At 45.2% G+C, this 22,617-nt stretch overlaps 1 protein-coding gene across 1 annotated transcript in view; it reads left to right on the top strand.

The window, feature by feature from the left end:
• Positions 1-22,617, top strand: part of TONSL (tonsoku like, DNA repair protein) — a 72,063-nt gene that overhangs the window by 45,808 nt on the left and 3,638 nt on the right. Inside the window, exons 14-26 of the mRNA XM_068238160.1 lie at positions 2,671-2,743; positions 2,862-3,025; positions 5,055-5,178; positions 7,577-8,631; positions 10,164-10,258; positions 10,608-10,764; positions 10,851-10,929; positions 11,002-11,309; positions 11,391-11,562; positions 13,318-13,487; positions 15,500-15,573; positions 16,831-16,961; positions 19,074-19,264. Of these exons, the coding sequence (XP_068094261.1) occupies positions 2,671-2,743; positions 2,862-3,025; positions 5,055-5,178; positions 7,577-8,631; positions 10,164-10,258; positions 10,608-10,764; positions 10,851-10,929; positions 11,002-11,309; positions 11,391-11,562; positions 13,318-13,487; positions 15,500-15,573; positions 16,831-16,961; positions 19,074-19,261 (2,790 nt within the window). The 3' untranslated portion in view covers positions 19,262-19,264. The remainder of the gene's footprint in view (positions 1-2,670; positions 2,744-2,861; positions 3,026-5,054; positions 5,179-7,576; positions 8,632-10,163; positions 10,259-10,607; positions 10,765-10,850; positions 10,930-11,001; positions 11,310-11,390; positions 11,563-13,317; positions 13,488-15,499; positions 15,574-16,830; positions 16,962-19,073; positions 19,265-22,617) is intronic.

Raw genomic sequence — 22,617 nt, 5'->3', positions numbered from 1 at the left:
TGCTACCATAATTAAAACCTATGTATTTTATTTGCTCATCTGTCCCGGTTATTACACCGTTTAATTGATGTCCCTATCACAATTTATGGCGCCGATATTTTATTTAGAAATAAAGTTGCATTTTTTCAATTTGCGTCCATCACTATTTACGGGCTTATAATTAAAAAAATATAATAAGATACTTTCCTGACATGCATATTTAAAAAGTTCAGACCCTTAGGTAACTATTTGTTTTGTTTTTGGTTTTTTTTTGTTTTATTGTAATTTTTTTTTTATTAAAAAATGTATTTGGGTAATTTTTGGTGTGGGAGGGAAACAGCTAATTTTAAATGTAAAATAATGTAATTGTTTAATAAAAAATGTATGTGGGTGCAGTTTTACTATTTGGCCACAAGATGGCCACAGTCAAAAAAAGTCCTGGATGCGAACGATCTCGCATCCAGGACTAGACTTTTGCAGAAAGACAGCGGTCTCTGATAAGAAAATGTCATTATTTCTGCGGGGGACTTAGATCGGTGAATGGGAACTATATTCCCATTCACTGATCGGGGGCTAAGGGCAAGCGGCGGGAGCGCCGCTGCAGCACCACAGCCTATCTGGACGAACATGCTCGTCCAGATAGGCTGAACTGGATAAGGGACAGGAGGGGTTAATGGCTGCAATACTGTATGCAGTGCAATCATTAACCCCTCCTGAGCCCCAAGTGCAGCCATTAACCTTGCTGGGTAGACTTATATTTGAGTCAATAAAACATTCCAGCTTAAGAGGGTTGAATATTGAAGTCAACGTATACACGAGGTTGACTTATAGTTGAGGACATACGGTATTATTTTTTATTTGTTTTTCTCAGGGCTGTGGAGTCGGTCCAAAAATCCACCGACTCCGACTCCTCAGTTTAGGATTCCACCGACTCCTCGACTCCGACTCCTCTAATTTGCATATTACAATTTTGTTGATTAAAAGCATGTAACATGAAATTCATCTCTTAACTGCCAACGCTTAGGAATTTTACAAGACAACTGAAGTGAGAAGGATATGTAGACTACTATATTTATTCCCTTTAGACTAAAACTAGTCCTTGGTAAGAGTACTTGTAAAAGGTACAAACCGGAACAAAGAACATCTATCAGGCCCTAGGCAATGTAAGTGTGGGTACATGTAAGAGTGATGTGCAGGTACTCTGCAGGGGAATAAGGAGATTCTTCCTCTATTACACATTCTTCATGCACAATCTGAACAAGGTTTATGGGTGACAGACAACACCTCTGTGTTCAATGTGCACAGCATTCTCAGTGGATTCCCTGCAGCTCTGTGGGGAGTGCATATGTAGAGTATAGTACTACTGTGTAACAAAGTAAACCTGAGACAGATGAAATTAAAGTTTTATACATACCTGGGGCTTCCTCCAGCCGCCTTCAGGATAATCAGTCCCTCGCTGTCCTCCTCCACCACCTGGATCTTCTGCTATGAGTCCAGGTACTTGAGCCAGTCGGGCGTAGTGCGCATGCACACACTCCGCCGCCAGGAGCAAACTACACCTGTGCAGCACTATTGCGCAGGTGCAGAATGTTCCTGGCTGTGGGAGCGGCATGCGGCCGGACAGCGCTGATTGGCTGAATTACCAGGACTCATAGCAGAAGATCCAGGTGGTAGAGGACAGCGAGGGACTGATTAGCCTGAAGGGGGCTGGAGGAAGTCCCAGGTATGTATAAAACTTTACTTTTCATCCGTCTCAGGTACCCTTTAATTTGTAGTCACCAAACCAAATTTTAACAACATATCAAATTATTTGATTTCATCAGCAAAGGGAGTGCATACATTTGCATAAATCAGCATCAATGCAGAATTATTTCCATCTCATTGACCATCTCTATTAGTGACACAGCTACACATCAGGCTTTATTCTTACAGCATAGATGTTATTTAGTATATATAAGAGATTCCTGTGTACACATATATACAGTCACAATCAGATATGTATATCTGACCTTAAAAATACGGCGACTGCTTTATTGAAGCAGCACAAGTAACTAATTTTGATTGGTTTATTTCATTTTTGTGGACTAAGCACAGCTATTACTGTATATATACTGTATATATACATTATTTTTAATGACTATTATCTGAGAAATAGAAAATTTTATCATATTTTCTATTTTAATTACAGTTACAAATTCATTAGGAGTCGGAGTCGGAGCATTTTTTCCCGACTCCGACTCCAGGCACCCAAAATTGCCCGACTCCACGACTCCGACTCCACGACTCTGACTCCACGACTCCGACTCCACAGCCCTGGTTTTTCTTTTGACCAGAGAAATCTGATCTAATTTTCTGTTTGATTGAATAATCAGAAATATTAAATTAACATTCCATACACTTATAATCGATTCTTCTGAATATCATACAACCTGTCAAATAAAACATTTCAATTTTATATTTTTCTATCTGATTTTTCCCACACATCAGATCAGAATTTTTATTGAAAAAATACCCTGAAATGTTTTTTTTCTTGACCCCAAAAAAAGGTTTCCTTTCAATTTCTCATTCAGTTGATCGCTTTTATTGAAAAAAAAATGGAAAATTGATAAATGTGATTGCATTGTGTATGACCACCTTTAGAGATGTGTGAATAGATGATGGTGATTGGCTGATAAGGTGTTTGTCCCGCAGGGGCACCCCTTAAACCCGCGAGATTACTGCGGATGGACGCCGCTCCACGAGGCCTGCAACCACGGACATCTAGGTGAGATTAGCAGCGATTGCTGAGATTTGTGGTCCGCTGTGTCCGGAATAAAGTGCTCTCCACACGCTCCCAGCAAGTCTCTGATATATTATCCCTTCTCTCCTATAACTCTGTGCAGATATCGTGCAGCTGCTCTTAGATCGGGGAGCCAACATTAATGATCCCGGGGGTCCGCTGTGCGAGGGAACCACGCCGCTGCATGACGCCCTCTCCAGTGGCAACTTCCACGTCGCCCAGCTGCTGATCCAGAAAGGGGCGTCCGTCACCCAGAGGAACGCCAAGGTGAGTACTGATTGTGGCAGTCAGAAGTTAGATCAGTGGCAGCACCTCACTAAAGGATACCCGAGGTGACATGATGAGATAGACATGGGTATGTACAGTGCCTAGCACACAATAACTATGCTGTGTTCCTTTTTTTTCTTTCTCTGCCTGAAAGAGTTAAATATCAGGTATGTAAGTGGCAGTTCCTGTCTGTCAGGACTGGGACCTGCACTTGGGGACCAGGAAGAATTAACAGCTGCACTTTGGGCTCAGGAGGGGTTAAGGACTGCACTGCATACAGTATTGCAGCCACTAACCCCTCCTGTCCTTTAAAGCAGTGTGACCCTCACTGATAAGAAATTACAACTATAAAAGACTTTCCTAGCTGAAAATGGCGTCTGAGAGGAGGAAAGAGATAAAAAGGGTCAATAGTTCATAGATTTTTAGCTCTGGCATACTTCAATGAATGTGTCATTGAGCAAAAACAATAAAACAGTAAACACTAAAAAAGTAGATTTAACCACTTCAGGATCTCTGCTACGCTTATCTACGCTCCTGCAGGGGAGTAGATAAGCGTACTGTTTGTTTACCGACGCCGCTCATCACCGCATCTCTGTCGTCCGCAATCCTGTCCCTCCGTGATCGGGGAATGGAAAACAGCTGTTTCCATCCCCGATCACTGAGTCTCCTATTACTTACAGCTTCCTGCAGCGTTGACCAGAAAAAGAATCTGACAGAAACAGTATGCAAACATTGGTTCCGTGTTATATTTACTCAACACGGAACACAGTCTAGCACCATCTTGTGGCCACAAAGTATAAATACATCCAAATGCACTCTAAACACTAATCCATAGGAGAATTAAATAGTGGTTTTTTTTTTATTATTTTAACCCTTTCCTCCCCTACACCATAAATACCAAAACAAAACACTTTAAAAAAAAAAAAAAATTACACCAATTTAAATAATATATATAAATAGTTACCTTAGGGAATTTTTTAATATGTATTCATTACTGTTTGATTTTTGTAAATAAAGTCTTGGAATTATTATTATAATATAAAAAAAAAACTAAATGGAAAAATAGACACCTTTATTTCCAAATAAAATATTATTGCCATACATTGTACTAGGGACACAATTTAAACGTAATAACTGGGACAAATGAGCAAATAAAATGTGTCTGTTTCATCATCAATAGCACATTTTATTTTTAAACTACAATGTTCAGCTTTCAGCAGCTGAGAATGGTGAATTTTTTCAGTGTGATAAGTAGCAATAAAGTTATTGGTGAATGAAATTGCTCTGGTCCTGAAGGCGAAAAAACCTGTGATCCTGAAGTGGTTGAATATCTTAAAAAGTCATTTTTAGGAGAAGGAAGATAGATACAAGTGTTTATTTCATTTGTTTACTTTCACCTCGAGTGTCCTTTAAAGTCACATCTCTGTAGAGTTTGGAGCAGGTTTGTCTCATTAGAAGTAACACATTTTTGTTGTGCATTCCTAATGAACAGATGTTCCTGCATTGCTAATATTATACTGACTGAGCTCAGCTCTCAAATCTGTTATCAGTGTCTAAATTTACATAGCAATGTGAGTTTTCTCATCTGAAAGATAATTTGTGATCATTATGGCTTCTGTTTTATTGAAGATCACTGTACAGACGCTGATTGGCTCTCGCTGCGCTTCCTGTTTGTGTTGCAAAGATACAAAAACAGGAGTTCCCCCGCCACGCTCACACTGAGGTTAGACATTATTATTAATGGCGTCCCATTCAGCAGATGCTGCGTGCCGTGTGTTTGGGGAAATTGGCAGGCAAAATAAGCAGGTTATTGCCGCCACACTAATGTCACAGTATAAGTTTCAGCTGCATTGATGCGGCGTCTGGCCTTAAGTGTCAGCATACGGGATGCGGTTGTTACCATTGCCCTGAAATGATTCACAATTTATGATATCGGGCAATGTAGTGATAACTTGTCGTCAGCCATGGGATAAATCTGTCGGCCATTGTCCCCTTGTGTGACCCCCCCCCCCCTCCTCTTCCTTTCCAGGGGGTGACCCCGATGGGCAGCCTCGGTGAGTGGGTGCAGACGTACGGAAAGCACCTGGACAAGGAGACGCGCAGGAACTGTAAAGAGACCGAGACACTCCTGCGGGAGGCGCTGGCAGGGAGAGGTATGTGGCCGGAATACAGGGCTGGGCGTCTGCTTATGGGAGGCAGGTAGTCTGCAAGCAATACAATGATGTATGAGGGCTATCGTAAAGCTGTTATTATGGTAGATTGATGAAATATTCTCAGTGTCGTCATTGGTCCCTAAGTGCATGATGATCAGAAAATTTTACTGATCACCTTCCCAAATGCCAATTCACTAAACCTGTTACCGCACTGAACAGTAAAATTAGCAGTAAATGCCTCAAATGTCAAGAAATTGCAATTCATAAAGTTTTAATCATTTGGCAAATCAAGCTAAAGTGTTCGGTATTTACCTGCAGCTCTGACCAGCCGATAACTCACTCTTTCCATGTGGTTACATATTAATGTAGCAGGCAGCCATTAGGGAGAGCCACACAGCCCTGCTGCTCACCCCATTTGGGCCGATACGCTGCAGGGCCGGACTTCAGAATGGCAGAGCAGGAGGAGGGGACATTTTATAAGGATTTTCTGCATCCCTTTAGATGTGAATAGCTGTTTACTGATACACAGAAGAGCTCCCTCTGGTGGCTCCAGCACATCTAAAGGCATGCAGTGGACAGAAAACCCGAATCATACACACCGCTTACTGCCTCACCTGCTTCACAGCCGGTAAGTGACACTTACTGAGCAGGGCTTAGTGAATTGAAGATTGCTTGTTCGGTAAATTGCCAAACTTCTACCACATTCTGGAAATCTTTAGTGAATTTGGGGGAAAAAAGTGTAAAATACAGAATGTGGTATTTCCCCAAACTGCCCTTAGTGAATTGAGGCCATTGTATCTTTTATCTCCTTGACAGGTTGTTCCAGAAGTGACTAAAGTGTGAGATGGAAAGCCCGAGGCTGGCAGAGTGATAACATTCAGGCAATTGAAGGGTAATGGTGCCCGGCAGACTCACGATGAGATGATGGCAGTTTATGGAAACGATTGCCCATCTTATGACACTATTGTGAGGTGGACAATGAATTCACAAAGTGGTCACATGTCCCTCACAGAAGAGCCAAGACCTGGAAGACCATCACTGATGGACGATGTGACCACAGTGAAGGAAGTGGAGGGTTTACCCCATGAATAAAACCTCAGTTATGGTAGTGTGTGGCGTATTATTCACGATGAACCGCACATGTCTAAGCTATCTACTCGCTGGGTTCACGTTTGCTAAACCTATCCCGGAAACAAACACAGCGTGACCTTTCAAGACAGATGTTGATGCAGCTGGAACAGGATGAAGACTATTTTTGTTTTTTGGGTGGGGCGCGATTACTCTTCATGTGCAGGGACTTTATTATGCAGCGGACCTCATTATTTTCCATCTCTCACTTCAGTCTCTTCTGGGACAATCTATAAAAGACATTGGGCTTGATTCACAAAGCGGTGCTAACCTACTTAGCACTTCTAAAGTCTTTAGACGTGCTAACCAGGGTGCTAAGTAGGTTAGCACCGGATTTCTCAATTGAGAAAACCGGTGCTAACCTACTTAGCACCCTGGTTAGCGCGCCTAAAGACTTTAGACGTGCTAAGTAGGTTAGCACCGCTTTGTGAATCAAGCCCATTAAGGATACCGTACAAGGAGCTGATTTTCTCAACATCACGCACTTTGGAAACAATGATGTGATGACACTGAGAATATTTCATCAATATACCATAATAAATTCCGGGTGACAAGTAACGCTCTATGATAGCCCCTCATTTACAATCCTGGGGCACGGCAGCATAGTGGATACGTATAACCAATAAGATGCAGATGATTATGAGCTAGTGCAAGATTATGGTATCGAATTCCACCTTGGTGTGAATTGATTGGTCCAGTCAGGCTGCATACATTTTGCATACACAATTTGCTTAATCATGGATCGATTGAGAATGTATTTGCATTTTATTGATAACCCCGGTAGCGCACCCAACAGCACTAGATTTGCCGGTTCAGTTCCCCGCTTTGACGCTATGTACATAGAGTTTGTTTGTTCTCCCTGTATTTTGTTTGGGTTTTTTCCAAGCAATCCAGTTTCCTCCAACATCCAAGAAAACATACAAGTAGGGTAATTGACTTCCCCGTAAGAAACTGACCCTAGACCAAACATTTTTTATATAATTATGATGATAGACTGTGGCAGGTGGTAGGGGAAGCAGATTATGACTGGGGTGTATACACACATGATCAGGGTAGCTTATAGGGGGGCGCTTCCTACAGGAAGGAAACACTTTACAAATGTGAACTTATTCATTTATCATGGAGGACTTTCACACAAAGTCGTGTGGTTCTGGTTATAGTCTCTTTTTATCGCCACACTCTATTGTGGTTTGTTGCTTAGTTGGTGACATATCAGGTTGTTGGAGGAGTTCTTTATGAACTCAGAAAGTGTCCTTTGTGTTTCTTGCAGTGGTTCAGGCCCCACAACACAGAGCAGAGCTCCAGGACAGTGAGCTGTTTGATGCGGAGGGCTCCCAGACTCTGATTCCAACCCCTTCCAGGAGAGATCGGGATGCTGCCCAGAAAGAGCGGACCTCGTCCGACAGAGGTTCCTCGTCTTCCAGGAATGAGAGAGGCTCCTCATCTTCCAGGAACGAGAGAGGCTCCTCGTCCTCCAGGAACGAGAGAGGTTCCTCGTCTTCCAGGAACGAGGGAGGCTCCACGTCCTCCAGGAACGAGAGAGGCTCATCATCTTCCAGGAACCAGCAGATGGCAAGTCTGGAATCTGACGGGAATGATTTTGGTTTACATCAGTCACCTCCTTGCTGGACAAGCACACAAATCACAAGAGAAGAAACCCTTTATGAGGAGGATTCAGAAAACCTTCTCACTCCCTTGAAACCAGTCAAGAAGAAGCCTCGATTTGTAGTTCAGAGGCCATCCCCAGACCCAGATGTTGCCAGTGCAAGGACCGAGGTGTCTCTTTCGCCATACTCCTCTTCCCATCAGCCCGAGATTTCTGAGGGAGGCAGAGAGGCATACCAAAAAGCCATCCAAAGCCTGGGTAGTGCTAAATCTCGTTTGCTTAGCCAAACCTTGGCACAGCCAGAGGCCACTGCTGAGGACAGCTCTGTCAGAGGAGCGCTGGTGCCCTCAGAGGAGTATCTTGGAGATGACTGGCTGGAAGATGATCTTAGGAATGAATCTCGCCCCAGGAAGAGAGTTCGGAGGTCCCCCAGTCCGGTGGAGATAGAGGAGGTGGAGGAGTACAGTGATCCTGAAGTTGAAGATATGCCTGAGGAACCTCTTCAGTTCCGGGATAGACCACCAGCCCCTCGCAATCTGTCGTTGTCCCGGAAACGTTCCCGACAGAGCAAGCTGACACAGATAGTAGACAGAGCGGTTGTTGGGCGTACAAAGAGCAGTGCAAGGAGTGATGTTTCTGTTCCTCGAGTGATGGATTCTGTACGGATCATGAACACGACTGTAGACAGCGGAAGTCCCATTATCGCTACCGTCCTGCAGGTACGTCAGGATTGTCCAAGCTGTCCTCGTTGCTTCTGACTTGCTGCGGGACTGATGTGTTTATGGGCGGGAAATGTGGGAGGTGTCACTTTATGTAGCTGGAATATCCATAGAAAACAAAGTAACCCCAGAGGGAGAGGAACACAAAAGGTTCTATTATTAAATATATTGAAAACAAAAATACTTTCTACCACTTTGAGGTTGTTTACTTCTAATATTTAATGAGCAACAAAGATACATGACCATCAAGATATAGAGGAGCAAGAGGAACACTCTGCCCTTGTGAGCTTACACTCTAGAGGGGAATAAAATGACCAAACATTGGTTGAGAGGTTCTCAGTTTTTAGATTCAAGGTTTTTATCTAACCAGTTCACCCCCAAGGGTTTTTACTGTAACGGACCAGAGCAATTTTCACTTGTCAGTGCTCCTCCCTTTTATTCCCTAATAACTTTATTACTACTTATCACAAGAAAATGATCTATACCTCGTTTTTTTCACCACCAATTAGGCTTTCTGTGGGTAGTACATTTTGCTAAGAATTTTTTTTATTCTAAATGCATTTTAATGAGAAAAAAATAAAAAATAGAAAAAAAAATCATTATTTCTCAGTTTTCAGCCATTATAGTTTTAAAATTAAACATTCTCCTGTGGATAAAACAAACACATTGTATTTGCCCAGTTGTCCCGATTATTAAACCATTTAAATTAAGTCCCTATCACAATGTATGGCGACAGTATATTATTTTGAAATATAGGTGTTATTTTTCTGTTCTGTTTTTTTTTGTTCTGGCCATAATTACAAGCCCCAATGTAATAAATTAAAATTAATTTCCCCCCATAAAATATAGATTAAAAAAAAGCTGAGTCCCTAAGGCAAGTATTTATTTATTTATTTTAAGCTGATTTTTTTTATATAAGTGTTTTTTTTTTTTTTATATAAGTGAGGGGGAGTGTTGGAAGTGGAATTTTATTAATTTTATTACTCATGTGTATGTACTTGTAAATGTATGTATTTTGTACGTGTCATATACTTTTTGGCCACAAGATGGCGCTAGTGAACACTCGTTATAGTAAGTGTTCACTTTTTTTTTTTTTTTTTTACACTTTATTTAATTGTTACATTTCCTGTTTTTGTGAATGGACGTAGCCGCTGTTCGCGGTCACGTCCATTCAATCCAGGCACTGCGATTGGGTAGAGGACCATTTGGTCCTCTTCCCCAATCCCTCAGCACGGGATCCTGACGGAAACGGCGGCCGTAGAGGCGCGCACACGGCGGTAGCAGCGGCGGGAACGCGCGACTTATTAATACGTCATGTTGCCGTTAATAGGGTAAAGCATGACGTATTAATGCGTTAGGATGCCACTAAATGGCTAATGACTAATACTAACCAGCCACAGATGGGTGTGTTGGGGTGTGTCGGTGTGCAGAGAGGTCTTGTGGCAGGTGTTAGTGATCATTGCCACCTTGTAGTAGTGTTTGGGGGTCACCCTGTGAGTTTCATGTAAACTGTTTTGTTGTTTATCTGTTAGACACCAGTGGTGGCCCTGAATCCAGCGTTGCCTCCACCAATGAGAGTGCGGGTCAGAGTGCAGGATAATGTCTTCCTCATCCCGATCCCTCACAGGTATGTAACTCTGACTGATCCTCAGTCCTGGGCGTTGCTGACCCTCAGTGCCAAGCGGTAAAGGGTAAGCCCATGCCGGGGGTTAGGAGGAATGCCGAGGGTTAGGAGGAATGCCAGGGGATTAGGAGGAAGCCCACACCGGGGGGATTAGGAGGAAGCCTGTGCTGGGTGGTTAGGAGAAAGCCCATGCCTGGGGGTTAGGAGGAAGCCCACGCCGGGGGGTTAGGAGGAAGCCCACGTCGGGGGGTTAGAAGGAAGCCCACGCCTCGGGGGGTTTAGGAAGCCCATGCCGGGTGGTTAGGAAGAAGCCCACGGGCAGTTATGACTGTTCGTTTCCCTTCTGCCGCAGTGACAATGACACTCGGGAGATCTCCTGGCTGGCAGAGCAGGCCTCTCAGAGGTATTACCAGAGCTGCGGCCTGCGTCCTCGCCTCACCCTGAAGAAGGAAGGTGCCCTGCTGGACCCCCAGGATCTCATCCTCTACGTCCTGCAGAGCAACGAGGAGGTAAGGTCACCTCTAACTCTTATCAGTCGGATGTTTTCCTCGGCTGACAACCAGGAGAAGTGTTAAGGTTGTTTCGTTGCTTTTAGGTTTTGGCCGAGGTTCAGTCGTGGGATTTGCCTCCACTCACTGATCGCTACAGGAAGTCCTGCAGAAGTCTCGGCGTTGGTAAGCTTTGCTCCTCAGCCTTTATGGATGGTTCAGCCAGGAGATGGATCTTCATGTTGTCTTTTCTTACAGAGGAGAAGGACCTGGTGCTGAAGGCCCTGGAGCAGCAGGAAATGAGCCCCAGCTTGTCCCTGTGCCGGCTGGCCCTGAAGTCGCAGGATCTGGGCCCGCTGTTCCGTGCGCTGAAGCTTCAGTCGTCCCTCACCCAGCTGGACCTGAGCGGGAACCTTGTGGGCGACACAGACATAGAGGAGCTGGTGGCATTGCTTGGCACTGTTCCCAATCTAACGCACCTTAACCTGTCCGGTAACCGCCTGACACATGAGGGTGTCCGGAAACTGGTGCCAGTGGCGGGAACCGAAGGAGGCAAACCCTTTGAGGTGATTCTCCAATATCTGCTTTGTTTACCACTTATCTTTGTCTTTTCAGAGATTTATGGTTTCTCCTGTCTGGTTCTCTAGAAACTTGAGGAGTTGGACCTCAGCTTGAACCCGCTAGGAGACGGGCTGACCCAACCTCTAGCGTCTCTGCTCCACCATTGTCCGGTGCTCTCCACCCTGAACCTCCGCGCCTGCCAACTCTCCGCCAAGTTCCTGCAGCAGTACCGCCTCCTGCTGGCTGATGCCTTCAGAGGTCAGTTCCTGTGAGGTCAGCTGGAGGAACCTCTGGTCTCCAGAACTGTGACACGTATCTTCATTCTCCGGTATCTTATATCTGAACACAGGCAGGAAGTGGACTGAGTAACAATCAATGCACTCCCCATCGCCTGATTGAGCGTTCATAGAACTGTGTGCTTACATCTAAACCCAGCTGTTTACCTCAGATTAACTAGTGAAGGGGCCGTTATGTGGCCACACTCAAATATGTTACCCATCCTTGTCCCTGGAGGGAACGCTGCATCTTGGCCTAGTGACACAGTGTATTTTACCGTATATACTTGACTATAACTGTAGACGTGACTAAATGAAAGTATAGGGGTCGACTTGTACTCGGGTCAGACCTGAATTTCTGACTTGTAGACATTCCCATTTGCAGAAATTTACACTGTGTTTAGTGATGCTTTCTTGATAAGGGCCCATTTCCACTTGTGCGGTGGGAATCGCCGCAGAAAAAATTTGCATTTGGATGCGAATTTCACATGCAGCTGTATGCGAATTTTCATGTGAATTCTCATACGATTTCGCATGGATGACTATGTATTCGAATTTAACCATGGAAGTGCCTGTGTGCTTTTCCATTGTTTCTATGCGAAATCGTATGCGAATTCGCATGAAATTTCGCATTAAAAAAAAAGCATGTGAAATTCCTATTAAATACATTGTATGCAAATCACATCGTGCTATGCGAATTCTGATGGCTCTGCCGTGCAGATTTTTTTCTGCACAGAAAGACAAGTGGAAACCGTCCCATCCACTTGTATTGGTTATGCGAATCTGCATTCAGGAAACGCATGCAGATTCGCTCTAGTGGAAACGGGCCCTAAAGGAAATGCCAAGAAAACACAGGTGTGAAAGTCCTGGCCACAACAATTACCAAAGAAAGGGGCAGGGGGAAATTCTGGGCTGCAATGCTTACTACGGAGGGGGAATGGATAATTGCAGCACTTGGGGGCCTGGAAGAGGCATTGGCAGCATGTAAGGGAAATGAGGGGGGTTATGTATGCAGTGCAGTCATTAACCCCTCCTGCTCCCAAAGTGCAGCCTCTGGGTTTGTTGGGTAGACTTATACTTGAGTCAATAAAAAAAATAGTGTAAAATATTGAATTTGACTTGTACACGAGGTCAACTTGTAATCTCTGGTGTAGTGTTATTCTGTTTATTACAGGTCAGGAGCTGAAAGGAGGAGGGTCAGAAAATTAAACTAAGCACATTCGTGGAAAAATAGCACCGAGATTTACATATTAATCGCGGTGCTGTATTGATCTGCAAAAAGGCCTGATACGGTTTTCGGATAGAAAGGGCCCTAAATGAGGAGTATTTTCTAACTCCTTTATATCTGCTGTAGTTACCCATTATCTGGTATCACATGACTGAAGCCTGGTTCGCACATGCCCAGTTTCTGCCTTCCCACAATGCTTACTAATTGATCTTTGGGGTGCAAGCACTGTACAGACATGCTGCTCGATGTGCTTGTTATGTCATTTACCCAATGATATTGTGCATCATCTGGTCTATCTACAGTCAGGTCCATAAATATTGGGACATGGACACAATTCTAACATTGTTTGCTCTATACACAACCACAATGGATTTGAAATGAAACAAACACGATGTGCTGTAACTGCAGACTGTTAGCTGTAATTTGAGGGTATTTACATCCAAATCAGGTGAACGGTGTAGGAATCTCCAGTGAGCAGATCCTGACCATCATTTGTGGTTTCTCTTGAAGGTGCCGTCCATCTGAAGAACCTCTACCTGTCCCACAATGCTCTGTGCTCTACGGGGGTGGAGCTTATCCTGAAGACCCTCCCCCACGACACGATCTCCCGGCTGGACCTGTCGGCAGTCACGGCTGGAGACAGTCTGATGGTGGAGCCGGTGGTGAGGTTCCTCTCGCAGGTGAGTGCATTGCTACCAGACAGGCCGTGTCATTGACGTAATAATAATGACTTGACCCCCCGGGTGACGGGTCAGGGCTGTTGCCATGGCGATGGGAGGAGGGACGACTGTGCGGCTTAATGTAAGGAGGAGAACAATGTGCTCAGCTGAGACAAACTGGCACTCCAGATTGCGCAGCAACTCATTGAGGAAGCTGTACACTCGCTAGATTCCTGGCAGATACAGCCCTGCCCGAGGATGACTTATTTATTTCTGTTTAAATAATGCAGATTGCCTGGCTGTCCTGCTGACCCTCTCTGCCTCTAATACATTCAGCCATAGCCCCTGAACAGGCATGCCGATGAGGTGACTGGATTAGCTGCATGCTTGTTACAGGTGTGTGATTCAGACACTACTGCAGCCAAAGGGATCAGCAGGGCTGCCAGGCAACTAGTATTGTTTAACAGGAAATAAATATGGCGGCCTCTGTATCACTCTCAGATCAGGTTTTTTTTTTTTTTTTAAATACTTTTATTTTATTTTTTTTATTGAAAAGCAATAACATATCACAGTACAAGAGTAACACAGATATCAATAAGAAAATGGACGACATCCCCAATGGGCTCCATACAGTGTTAACATTACATTTCAGTAACGCAGCAGCAGAGCCAACAGGTCCCCTTTAAAGGACACATCCAAGCTTATAAGAAAAAAAAAAAAAAAAAAAGATCCCCTTACCTGGGGTTTCCTCCAGCCCGTGGCAGCCGTCCTGTGCCCTCGCCGCAGCTCCGGAGGCTTCCGGTCTTCTGTTCCAGGTTGCCGTCTTCTGCGCTCCTCAGCGCGGGTCATGTGGTCTCTCCGACGTCATCAGGACAGTACTGCGCAGTACAATCCTGATGACGTCGGAGAGACCACGTGACCCGCGCGATGGAGTGCAGAAGAAGCCGGCCCGGAACAGAAGACTGGGAGCCTCCGGAGCTGTGGCGAGGGCACAGGACGGCTGCCACTTCATTTGTTGTTCACACGCAGAAAAAAACTGACATTCTGCATGATGACTCTGCACATTTTGTCAGGTTTCTCAATCAATTACATCAGCTGCTGTGAACTAATGTGTGCAGTTTCCTGCATAGAGACACACTTGGTGTGCAGAAAAAGAATGCAGGAAAACGTACGCAGAAAACTGAAAGACAAGTGTGTTCCCTGCCATTAAGTGGGGAGAGGACGAAGTGTTATCCAGTCACAGTGTAACAAGTACAATGTAAAGTGCTAACATATGACGCAGCGCTGTACACAAGATAGATAGGCGGACATTACATTACCAACATTACACGGGGGCATTACAGCGATAACAATGGCACACAGGAGAGTGATGGCGCAATATGGTGCAGATTGCAAAGTAGCGAGAAGTGTAGCAGACAAGTCACTGAGTCCACATGGTGGCGGGGAAGAGCACAGGGGGCGGGACACCGAGTAGGAGGAGGGAGCACACAGTGAGGAGGAGGAACACAGGAAGGGGGAGGGGAGCACAGGGAGGAGGAGGAACACAGGAAGAGGGAGGTGCGCACAGGGGGAGGAGGAGAAAGAGCACAGGAGGGGGAGGGGATCACAGTAGGAGGAGGGAGCACACAGGGAGGAGTTGGAGGAGGGAGCACACAGGGAGGAGGAGGGAGCATACAGGCAGGGGTAGGAGGAAGGAGCACAGTAGGAGGAAGGGAGCACACAGGGAGGAGTAGGAGGAGGGAAGCACAATAGGAGGAGGGACACAGTGGGAGGGGTAGAAGGAGGGAGCACAGTAGGAGGAGGGGAGCACACAGGGAGGAGGAGGGGAGCACAGGGGGAGGGGCAGGAGGAGGGGAGCACACGGAGGAGTAGGAGGAGGGAGCACAGTGGGAGGAGTAGGAGGAGGGAGCACAGTGGGAGGAGTAGGAGGAGGGGAGCACAGTAAAAGGAGGGGAGCACAGGGGGAGGAGTGGGAGGGGCCTGCCACATAGGCTGACAATCTAAGTGTTTTTCTCCCTCTTGTGTCTCGGCAGGACGGCTGTGTCCTCTCTCACCTGTCTCTGGCCTCCAATCACCTCAGCGATGAAGCGGTACAAGACCTCGCCAGGTACCGCCCCTCCCTTCCCGCTCTGCTGTCCTCTGTGGCCGGGAGACGTGTTTGTCCTGTTATTTTCTCTTCTCAGACTCCTGAGTTTCATTAGGAAAGAGATCCATCAAACCTTGAGAGGAGTAGTATTTATTTCTTTACTGATTTCCTGTTATTGGTTGGGGAAAGTTTGTAACCCTCACATGGGTTACGTCAGACCATAGTGAGATTCCTAAAGGTGTAACAGTCCCATCAAAATAACTCCACACACAGCCATTCATGTCTAAACCTCCGGGAACAAAAGTGAGTACATCCCTAAGTGAGGAATGTCACAGTTCTGCCCACGGTGTGAATATTCTGTGTGCCACCATTATTCTCCAGCACTGCTGTATCTCTCTCTGGCATAGAGGTCACTAGAGTGTCACAGGAGCCACTGGAATCCTCTTCCCCTCCTCCATGATGAAGCTGGTGGATGTTAGAGATCTTGTGCTCCTCCCCCTTCCATATGAGGACCCCCCACAGATGCTCAGTAGGGTTTAGGTCTGGAGACATGCTTGGCCAGCCCAGCACCTTCACCCTCTTTAGCCAGGCAGTGGTCGTCTTGGAGGTGTGTTTGGGATCATATTGGAATCCTGCCCTGCGGACCAGTTTCTGAAGGGAGGGGATCAGCTCTGCTTCAGTATGTCACAGTACATGATGGCATTCATGGTTCCCTCAATGAGCTGCAGCTCCCCAGTGCCGGCAGCACTCAGGCAGCCCTAAACCATGACACTCCCACCACCATGCTTCACTGTAGGCTTGTCTTTGCACTCCTCGCCTGGTTGCCGCCACACACGCTTGACACCATCTGAACCAAATCAGTTTATCGTGGTCTCATCCAATCACAAGCCATGGATCCAGTAATCCCTGTCCCTAGTCTGCTGGTTTTCAGCAAACTGTTTGAGGGCTCTCATCATTAGTCTTCCTTCTGGGATGGCAGCCGTGCAGTCCACCCCCCCCCCCACACACACACACACACACACACACACGCCTTTCACGCTCTGCAGCAATGCTGGCAGCACTCATACCTCTATCTGCAGAAGACAACCTCTGCATATGATGCTGAGCTCATGCACTCAGTGTCTTTTCCTGACCATGGTGAGGCCTGTTCTGAAGGGAACCTGTCCTGTAACACCACTGTATGGACTTGCTGCAGCTCAGTGTCAGGGAGTTGTCAGTCTTCTTATAGTAGTAATAATAATAATGTATATGTAATGATGCCTGTCTTCCGTGTCACAGGTGTCTGCCGGTCTCCTCTCTGAAGTCCGTGGATCTCTCTGGGAATTCAGCGGTGGGAGTGCGAGGATTGGAGTCTCTCTTGATTGGCATTCGGGAGAGGAATCGAGACATGGAAGATCTGAACCTCACAGGTGAAGAAAGCTGATTGCTTCCAAAATGTTGTAGTCCAGAAATCTGGGGAGAAATGAGAAATAATAGTCTTTATAGTATGTGTATGTAAATGTTCTAAGCACACAGGAAGTGTTTGTAAATTCATTTGAATGAATGATCACTGGCTTCTGGTTGCAGCTATGATCATTCATTCACTGGCACATTGACTTTGGGAGCACATGTTCCCATTCACTAATCACTGCTGACAGAGTCCCGCCATGAAGGAGTGCGCACATGAGCAGCCACCACTGATTCACAGGACGCGCCTGGACGCCTTGTTTGTGGCAACAGACTGCAAACTGAACGTGCATATACATCCAGTTTGCAGGAACTAGTAAAAACAGGGTAGTAGACGTTACGGTATATTTTATACATTTAAAATCGAAGTATGGTCAGTAATGTACAACAAAACATGTTTCCCTCCTCATTATTGCCCATTCAGTTACCATTAGTTGCTTCTTTCACAAAGTAATGTCATCTGTGTAAGTCACAAGTCCCTCCAGCTCAGAGGGACAGCAGATGCCATTGCATGAGTATGTTATATCTTCAAGTTCACTTGGAACAGCTCTGCAGTTTGGAAAACCATATCTCTTCTGCTTAGAGCCACTGATTCCTGCACACGGAAACTCTTTTGTTGCTCAGTCTTCCCTACTGCAAATTGTGATCAAACAGCAATGCAGGGAGCTTCTGTGGCACTGGCAATGTAAAGAATAAGCATCTGAGTAAAGGGAGAAAAGTCTATAAACCCTTTCCATTACTTTTATTAAACAATAGATTGTCCCTAGAGGTTCTTATGATATGGTTAACATGTTGGAACAGAGGAAGAATCCTGACTGTAGTTCCACTTTAAATACAGAACATGTTCACAATAACCGGGAAATTAATATGTTTAGAAAGGAATTGAGCAATGGTGCTGTCCATATTTCTGTCTCGCAAGTTCCTAGAAAACCTGTCAGGGAAAAAAAAAAGTTTACTTACCTGCGGCTTCATCCAGCAACCCGCCCCCCGCAGTTTGTCACGTCCCTCTGATCCTGCCACTCCCCTCCGGTGTGCCGGACCCACTCCGAAAATTCACAGACTGCACCGCCCCGGCCATGCGCCTCCTCAGTCCCGCTTCTGTAGTTGGGAGCGCTCTGCTCATGTGCAGTTAAAGGTTTACAAACTGCACATGTGCAGAATACTCCCAGACACGGGAGCCCAATCAAGGAAGGGGTGTGGCCAGGGCAGTGCATGCGCAGTAGCTGAAGACTCCCAGATCTTTCGGAGGGGACAGAAGCACACTGGAAGGGATTGGGAGGACTCCGAGGGACGTGAGAGTCTGTCTACGGAACTCCTGCAATACATCTGCAGTGTGTCTTCTTCCTGCTTTCATGGAAGCAGAGAAAGGGTCAACATTCTGTGTTTACATATTAGCTGCACTGCCGAGTCTTACAAATTTTTGTGCTGACACAGCTGAGGGATCAAATTACAACTTGTGATTAGTCACAGATGAGGGGGAATTAGGCTAAACTCTCTAAATACATACATGCAGGGGCGTAACAATAGACCCTGCAAGGGATGCAGCTGCAGGGGGGCCCAGAGGCCACAGGGGGCCCCATCCTGAGAGACTGATAACTAAGGGCAAGGAGAGAAAGAACTTTCTGCTCTCTGCACAATTGTTCTAATGACTGCATCTGCTCTGCCATTGATAACGAATCATAAAAAGTTTTGCAAAGATTTGTAGAAAGTCCCTATGCAGCGTTCAGCAGGGTCTTGTGTACAGCACTGTTCTACCCCCAGTCTTTCTACCCCATTCTTTGGCGGGAGGGGGCCCCATCCAAAGTTTTGCAGGGGGGCCCAGTGATTTCTAGTTACGCCCCTGCATACATGGTGCATTTCTCTGTGCTTCCCATCTGTTGTGTGCAAGAGTTCAGCTCCACTTTAAGTAATCTGTGAAATAAGTTGTGGGATAAACCTCATGCTGTAAATTAGACTTATTTCCTGTTGGTTATGGAACATGTTGGGCATTGTGTATTTCTTCTTTCTGTTGCCGCCGGTGGGCGTCGCCAGTAATGACATCACTAGTAACGCTGCTGCTCCGCTTCCTCTGACAGGATGCCGCATCCAGGGGCCCCTCGGCACCTCCGGTCTGGATGGGGTCTCATCGCTGCTTCAGGGCCTGCGGCTCGCCTCCCTCAGTCTCTCCCGGAAGGACAAGGAGGCTCTCGCCCAAGCCTGGAGCCGCAGTGACTCGCTTGTGGTGGATCGGCATAATAAGCTCTTCCTGAAGAGGATAAACTGAACCGTGAGTGACCGATGGCGTGATCAGATTATTGTCTGCAGAGTCTGCCTTATGTGCCCACAGAATCAGATCACGTGACCAGCCTGTCCCAGAGGATAGCCACACCCTCCCACAGATGTGTACACCCAGCAAGCCACACCCCCTCGTGACGTCCCTGCATATGTCTATAATACACATACCTTTTTGTATTCTGCTGATGAAAAAATTACTTTTCCAGTTCCCTGCAGCCATGGCAACAGTTTAGAGTTTGGTTGACGTAATTCCCCCATGCTTTTCATTTCTACATTTCCGTATCCTGCAGTGAGGGGTTTTCTCATGCAGATTGAACTTTTTTTTTTTGGGGGGGGGGGGGGGGGGAGGGGTAATAACATCATGGATTTTTTTTGTTATAGGGGGTATTTTTTTCCAGAAATGAGAATGGAGTCACATGATAGGGTTTCTATAGCCATGACTTTTGTTTGTGAATATGTATTATATAGTGGTGCCACATTTCTGGCAGCACTCCACAGCCGACATCGAAGGATAGGTAACTTAAAGTGTAACTGTCGGGCATAAAATCAATTCTTTATTTTTATCTGGTAAACAAGTAATAAGGGTGCTAACCAGGCAATCCAAAAGTTACACATCTCTATTACTTTTCTTGTTGATAAATGATCATTCCCCAGATTACCTGACTCTTATTTGGTACACACAAAATTTGGTACACAAAAAGGAAGTAGCAGGGCATGCTGGGTTGTCCTTTTTTGCTTCTCTACTTCCCCCTCAGACTTAATTAATGCAGCCTGATTGGCTGAAGCCTCTTTTCCTCCTGTTTTCCCCTCCACACCTCTGTTCCTCTCGGATTGGCCAATATGTATCATGCTGAGACAATACACTTTCTATAGTGGAGGGCGGGCAATGCATACACAATCAGGCAGAGGAGAGTAAGGGAGGAAATTACATCAGGATTGGCTTTAAAATAGCCACAGTTAAAATGGGAAATGCTAAGAAGGATTTTCTTTTTTACTGTAGAAAAATCACTAAAATCAAAATGTGGACAGTGCAATACATGTGTTATGTGAGTAGAGCAAGTATTTATCTACTTATACATGTGTTTGTTTGTTTTTCTGAGGTAGTATGGCTGACAGCTCCTCTTTAGTCCTTGAATAAGGCTCCCAGTGTGATCTTCTCACCGATCTCCGGAGAACCAGCCAACCACGGGCTGGAGGTAGAGTCTCAATGCAGAGAGGGTCCTGGCCAGATCCATGACTGTTTCAGGTGATAGTCTGATATCTGTACAGACTCCTCCCTGCCAGCTCTGCTCTTGCAGATAGCAATTGGGCCACATTTGATTTTTTTTTTTGAGTATTGCTGTAACATTTTCCATAGTGGTTGGTCTGCTCTGCATTGTACAGCACTGCCACCCGAACAATCAGTACGGTCTGAACATTGTATTGTGTAGATCGTGGTTTTTGTGGCCTGACAGTTCACTCACACTACGCATATTCCACGCATTACAGCGCCTACTACAGTGGATATAATGCAGGAGTTATTTATATTGGGCAGCACGGTGGCGTAGCTCTCACCTTGCAGCGCCCCTGGATCGAATCCCAGCCAGGGCATTATCTGCATGGAGATTGTATGATCTCCCTATCATGAGTTTCCTCCGGGTACTTTGGTTTCCTCCCATATCCCAAAATCATACAGATAAGTTAATTGGCTACCCCCTAAATTGGCCCCAGGCTACAATACATATATAGACATATGACTATGGTAGGATTAGAGTGTGAGCTCCTCTGAGGACAGTCAGTGACATGACTAAGTACTCTGTAATGTGCTGCAGGAGATGTCAGTGCTATATAAATACATAATAATAATATGGTAGGACATTAGGCTATGACTATGGTAGGATTAGAGTGTGAGCTCCTCTGAGGACAGTCAGTGACATGACTATGTACCCTGTAAAGTGCTGTAGAATATGTCAGTGCTATATAAATACATAATAATAATATGGTAGGACATTACACTATGACTATGGTAGGATTAGAGTGTGAGCTCCTCCGAGGACAGTCAGTGACATGACTATGTACTCTGTAATGTGCTGCAGGAGATGTCAGTGCTATATAATACATAATAATAATATGGTAGGACATTAGACTATGACTATGGTAGGATTAGAGTGTGAGCTCCTCTGAGGACAGTCAGTGACATGACTATGTACTCTGTAAAGTGCTGCAGAAGATGTCAGTGCTATATAAATACATAATAATAATATGGTAGGACATTACACTATGACTATGGTAGGATTAGAGTGTGAGCTCCTCTGAGGACAGTCAGTGACATGACTATGTGCTCTGTAATGTGCTGCAGAAGATGTCAGTGCTATATAAATACATAATAATAATATGGTAGGACATCAGACTATGACTATGGTAGGATTAGAGTGTGAGCTCCTCTGAGGACAGTCAGTGACATGACTATGTACTCTGTAATGTGCTGCAGAAGATGTCAGTGCTATATAAATACATAATAATAATATGGTAGGACATTACACTGTGACTATGGTAGGGATTAGATTGTGAGCTTCTCTGAGGACAGTCAGTGACATGACTATGTACTCTGTAATGTGCTGCAGAAGATGTCAGTGCTATATAATACATAATAATAATATGGTAGGACATTAGACTATGACTATGGTAGGATTAGAGTGTGAGCTCCTCTGAGGACAGTCAGTGACATGACTATGTACTCTGTAATGAGCTGCAGAAGATGTCAGTGCTATATAAATACATAATAATAATAATATGGTAGGACATCAGACTATGACTATGCTAGGATTAGAGTGTGAGCTCCTCTGAGGACAGTCAGTGACATGACTATGTACTCTGTAATGTGCTGCGGAAGATGTCAGTGCTATATAAATACATAATAATAATATGGTAGGACATTAGACTATGACTATGGTAGGATTAGATTGTGAGCTCCTCTGAGGACAGTCAGTGACATGACTATGTACTGTGTAATGTGCTGCAGAAGATGTCAGGGCTATATAAATACATAATAATAATATGGTAGGACATCAGACTATGACTATGGTAGGATTAGAGTGTGAGCTCCTCTGAGGACAGTCAGTGACATGACTATGTACTCTGTAATGTGCTGCAGAAGATGTCAGTGCTATATAAATACATAATAATAATATGGTAGGACATTACACTGTGACTATGGTAGGGATTAGATTGTGAGCTTCTCTGAGGACAGTCAGTGACATGACTATGTACTCTGTAATGTGCTGCAGAAGATGTCAGTGCTATATAATACATAATAATAATATGGTAGGACATTAGACTATGACTATGGTAGGATTAGAGTGTGAG

This window comes from Hyperolius riggenbachi, chromosome 5 (genome assembly GCF_040937935.1).
Source record: "Hyperolius riggenbachi isolate aHypRig1 chromosome 5, aHypRig1.pri, whole genome shotgun sequence".
Classification (NCBI taxonomy): Eukaryota; Metazoa; Chordata; class Amphibia; order Anura; family Hyperoliidae; genus Hyperolius; species Hyperolius riggenbachi.
Note: the sequence above shows the minus strand (reverse complement) of the source record. Positions and strands in the feature narration are given on the sequence as shown.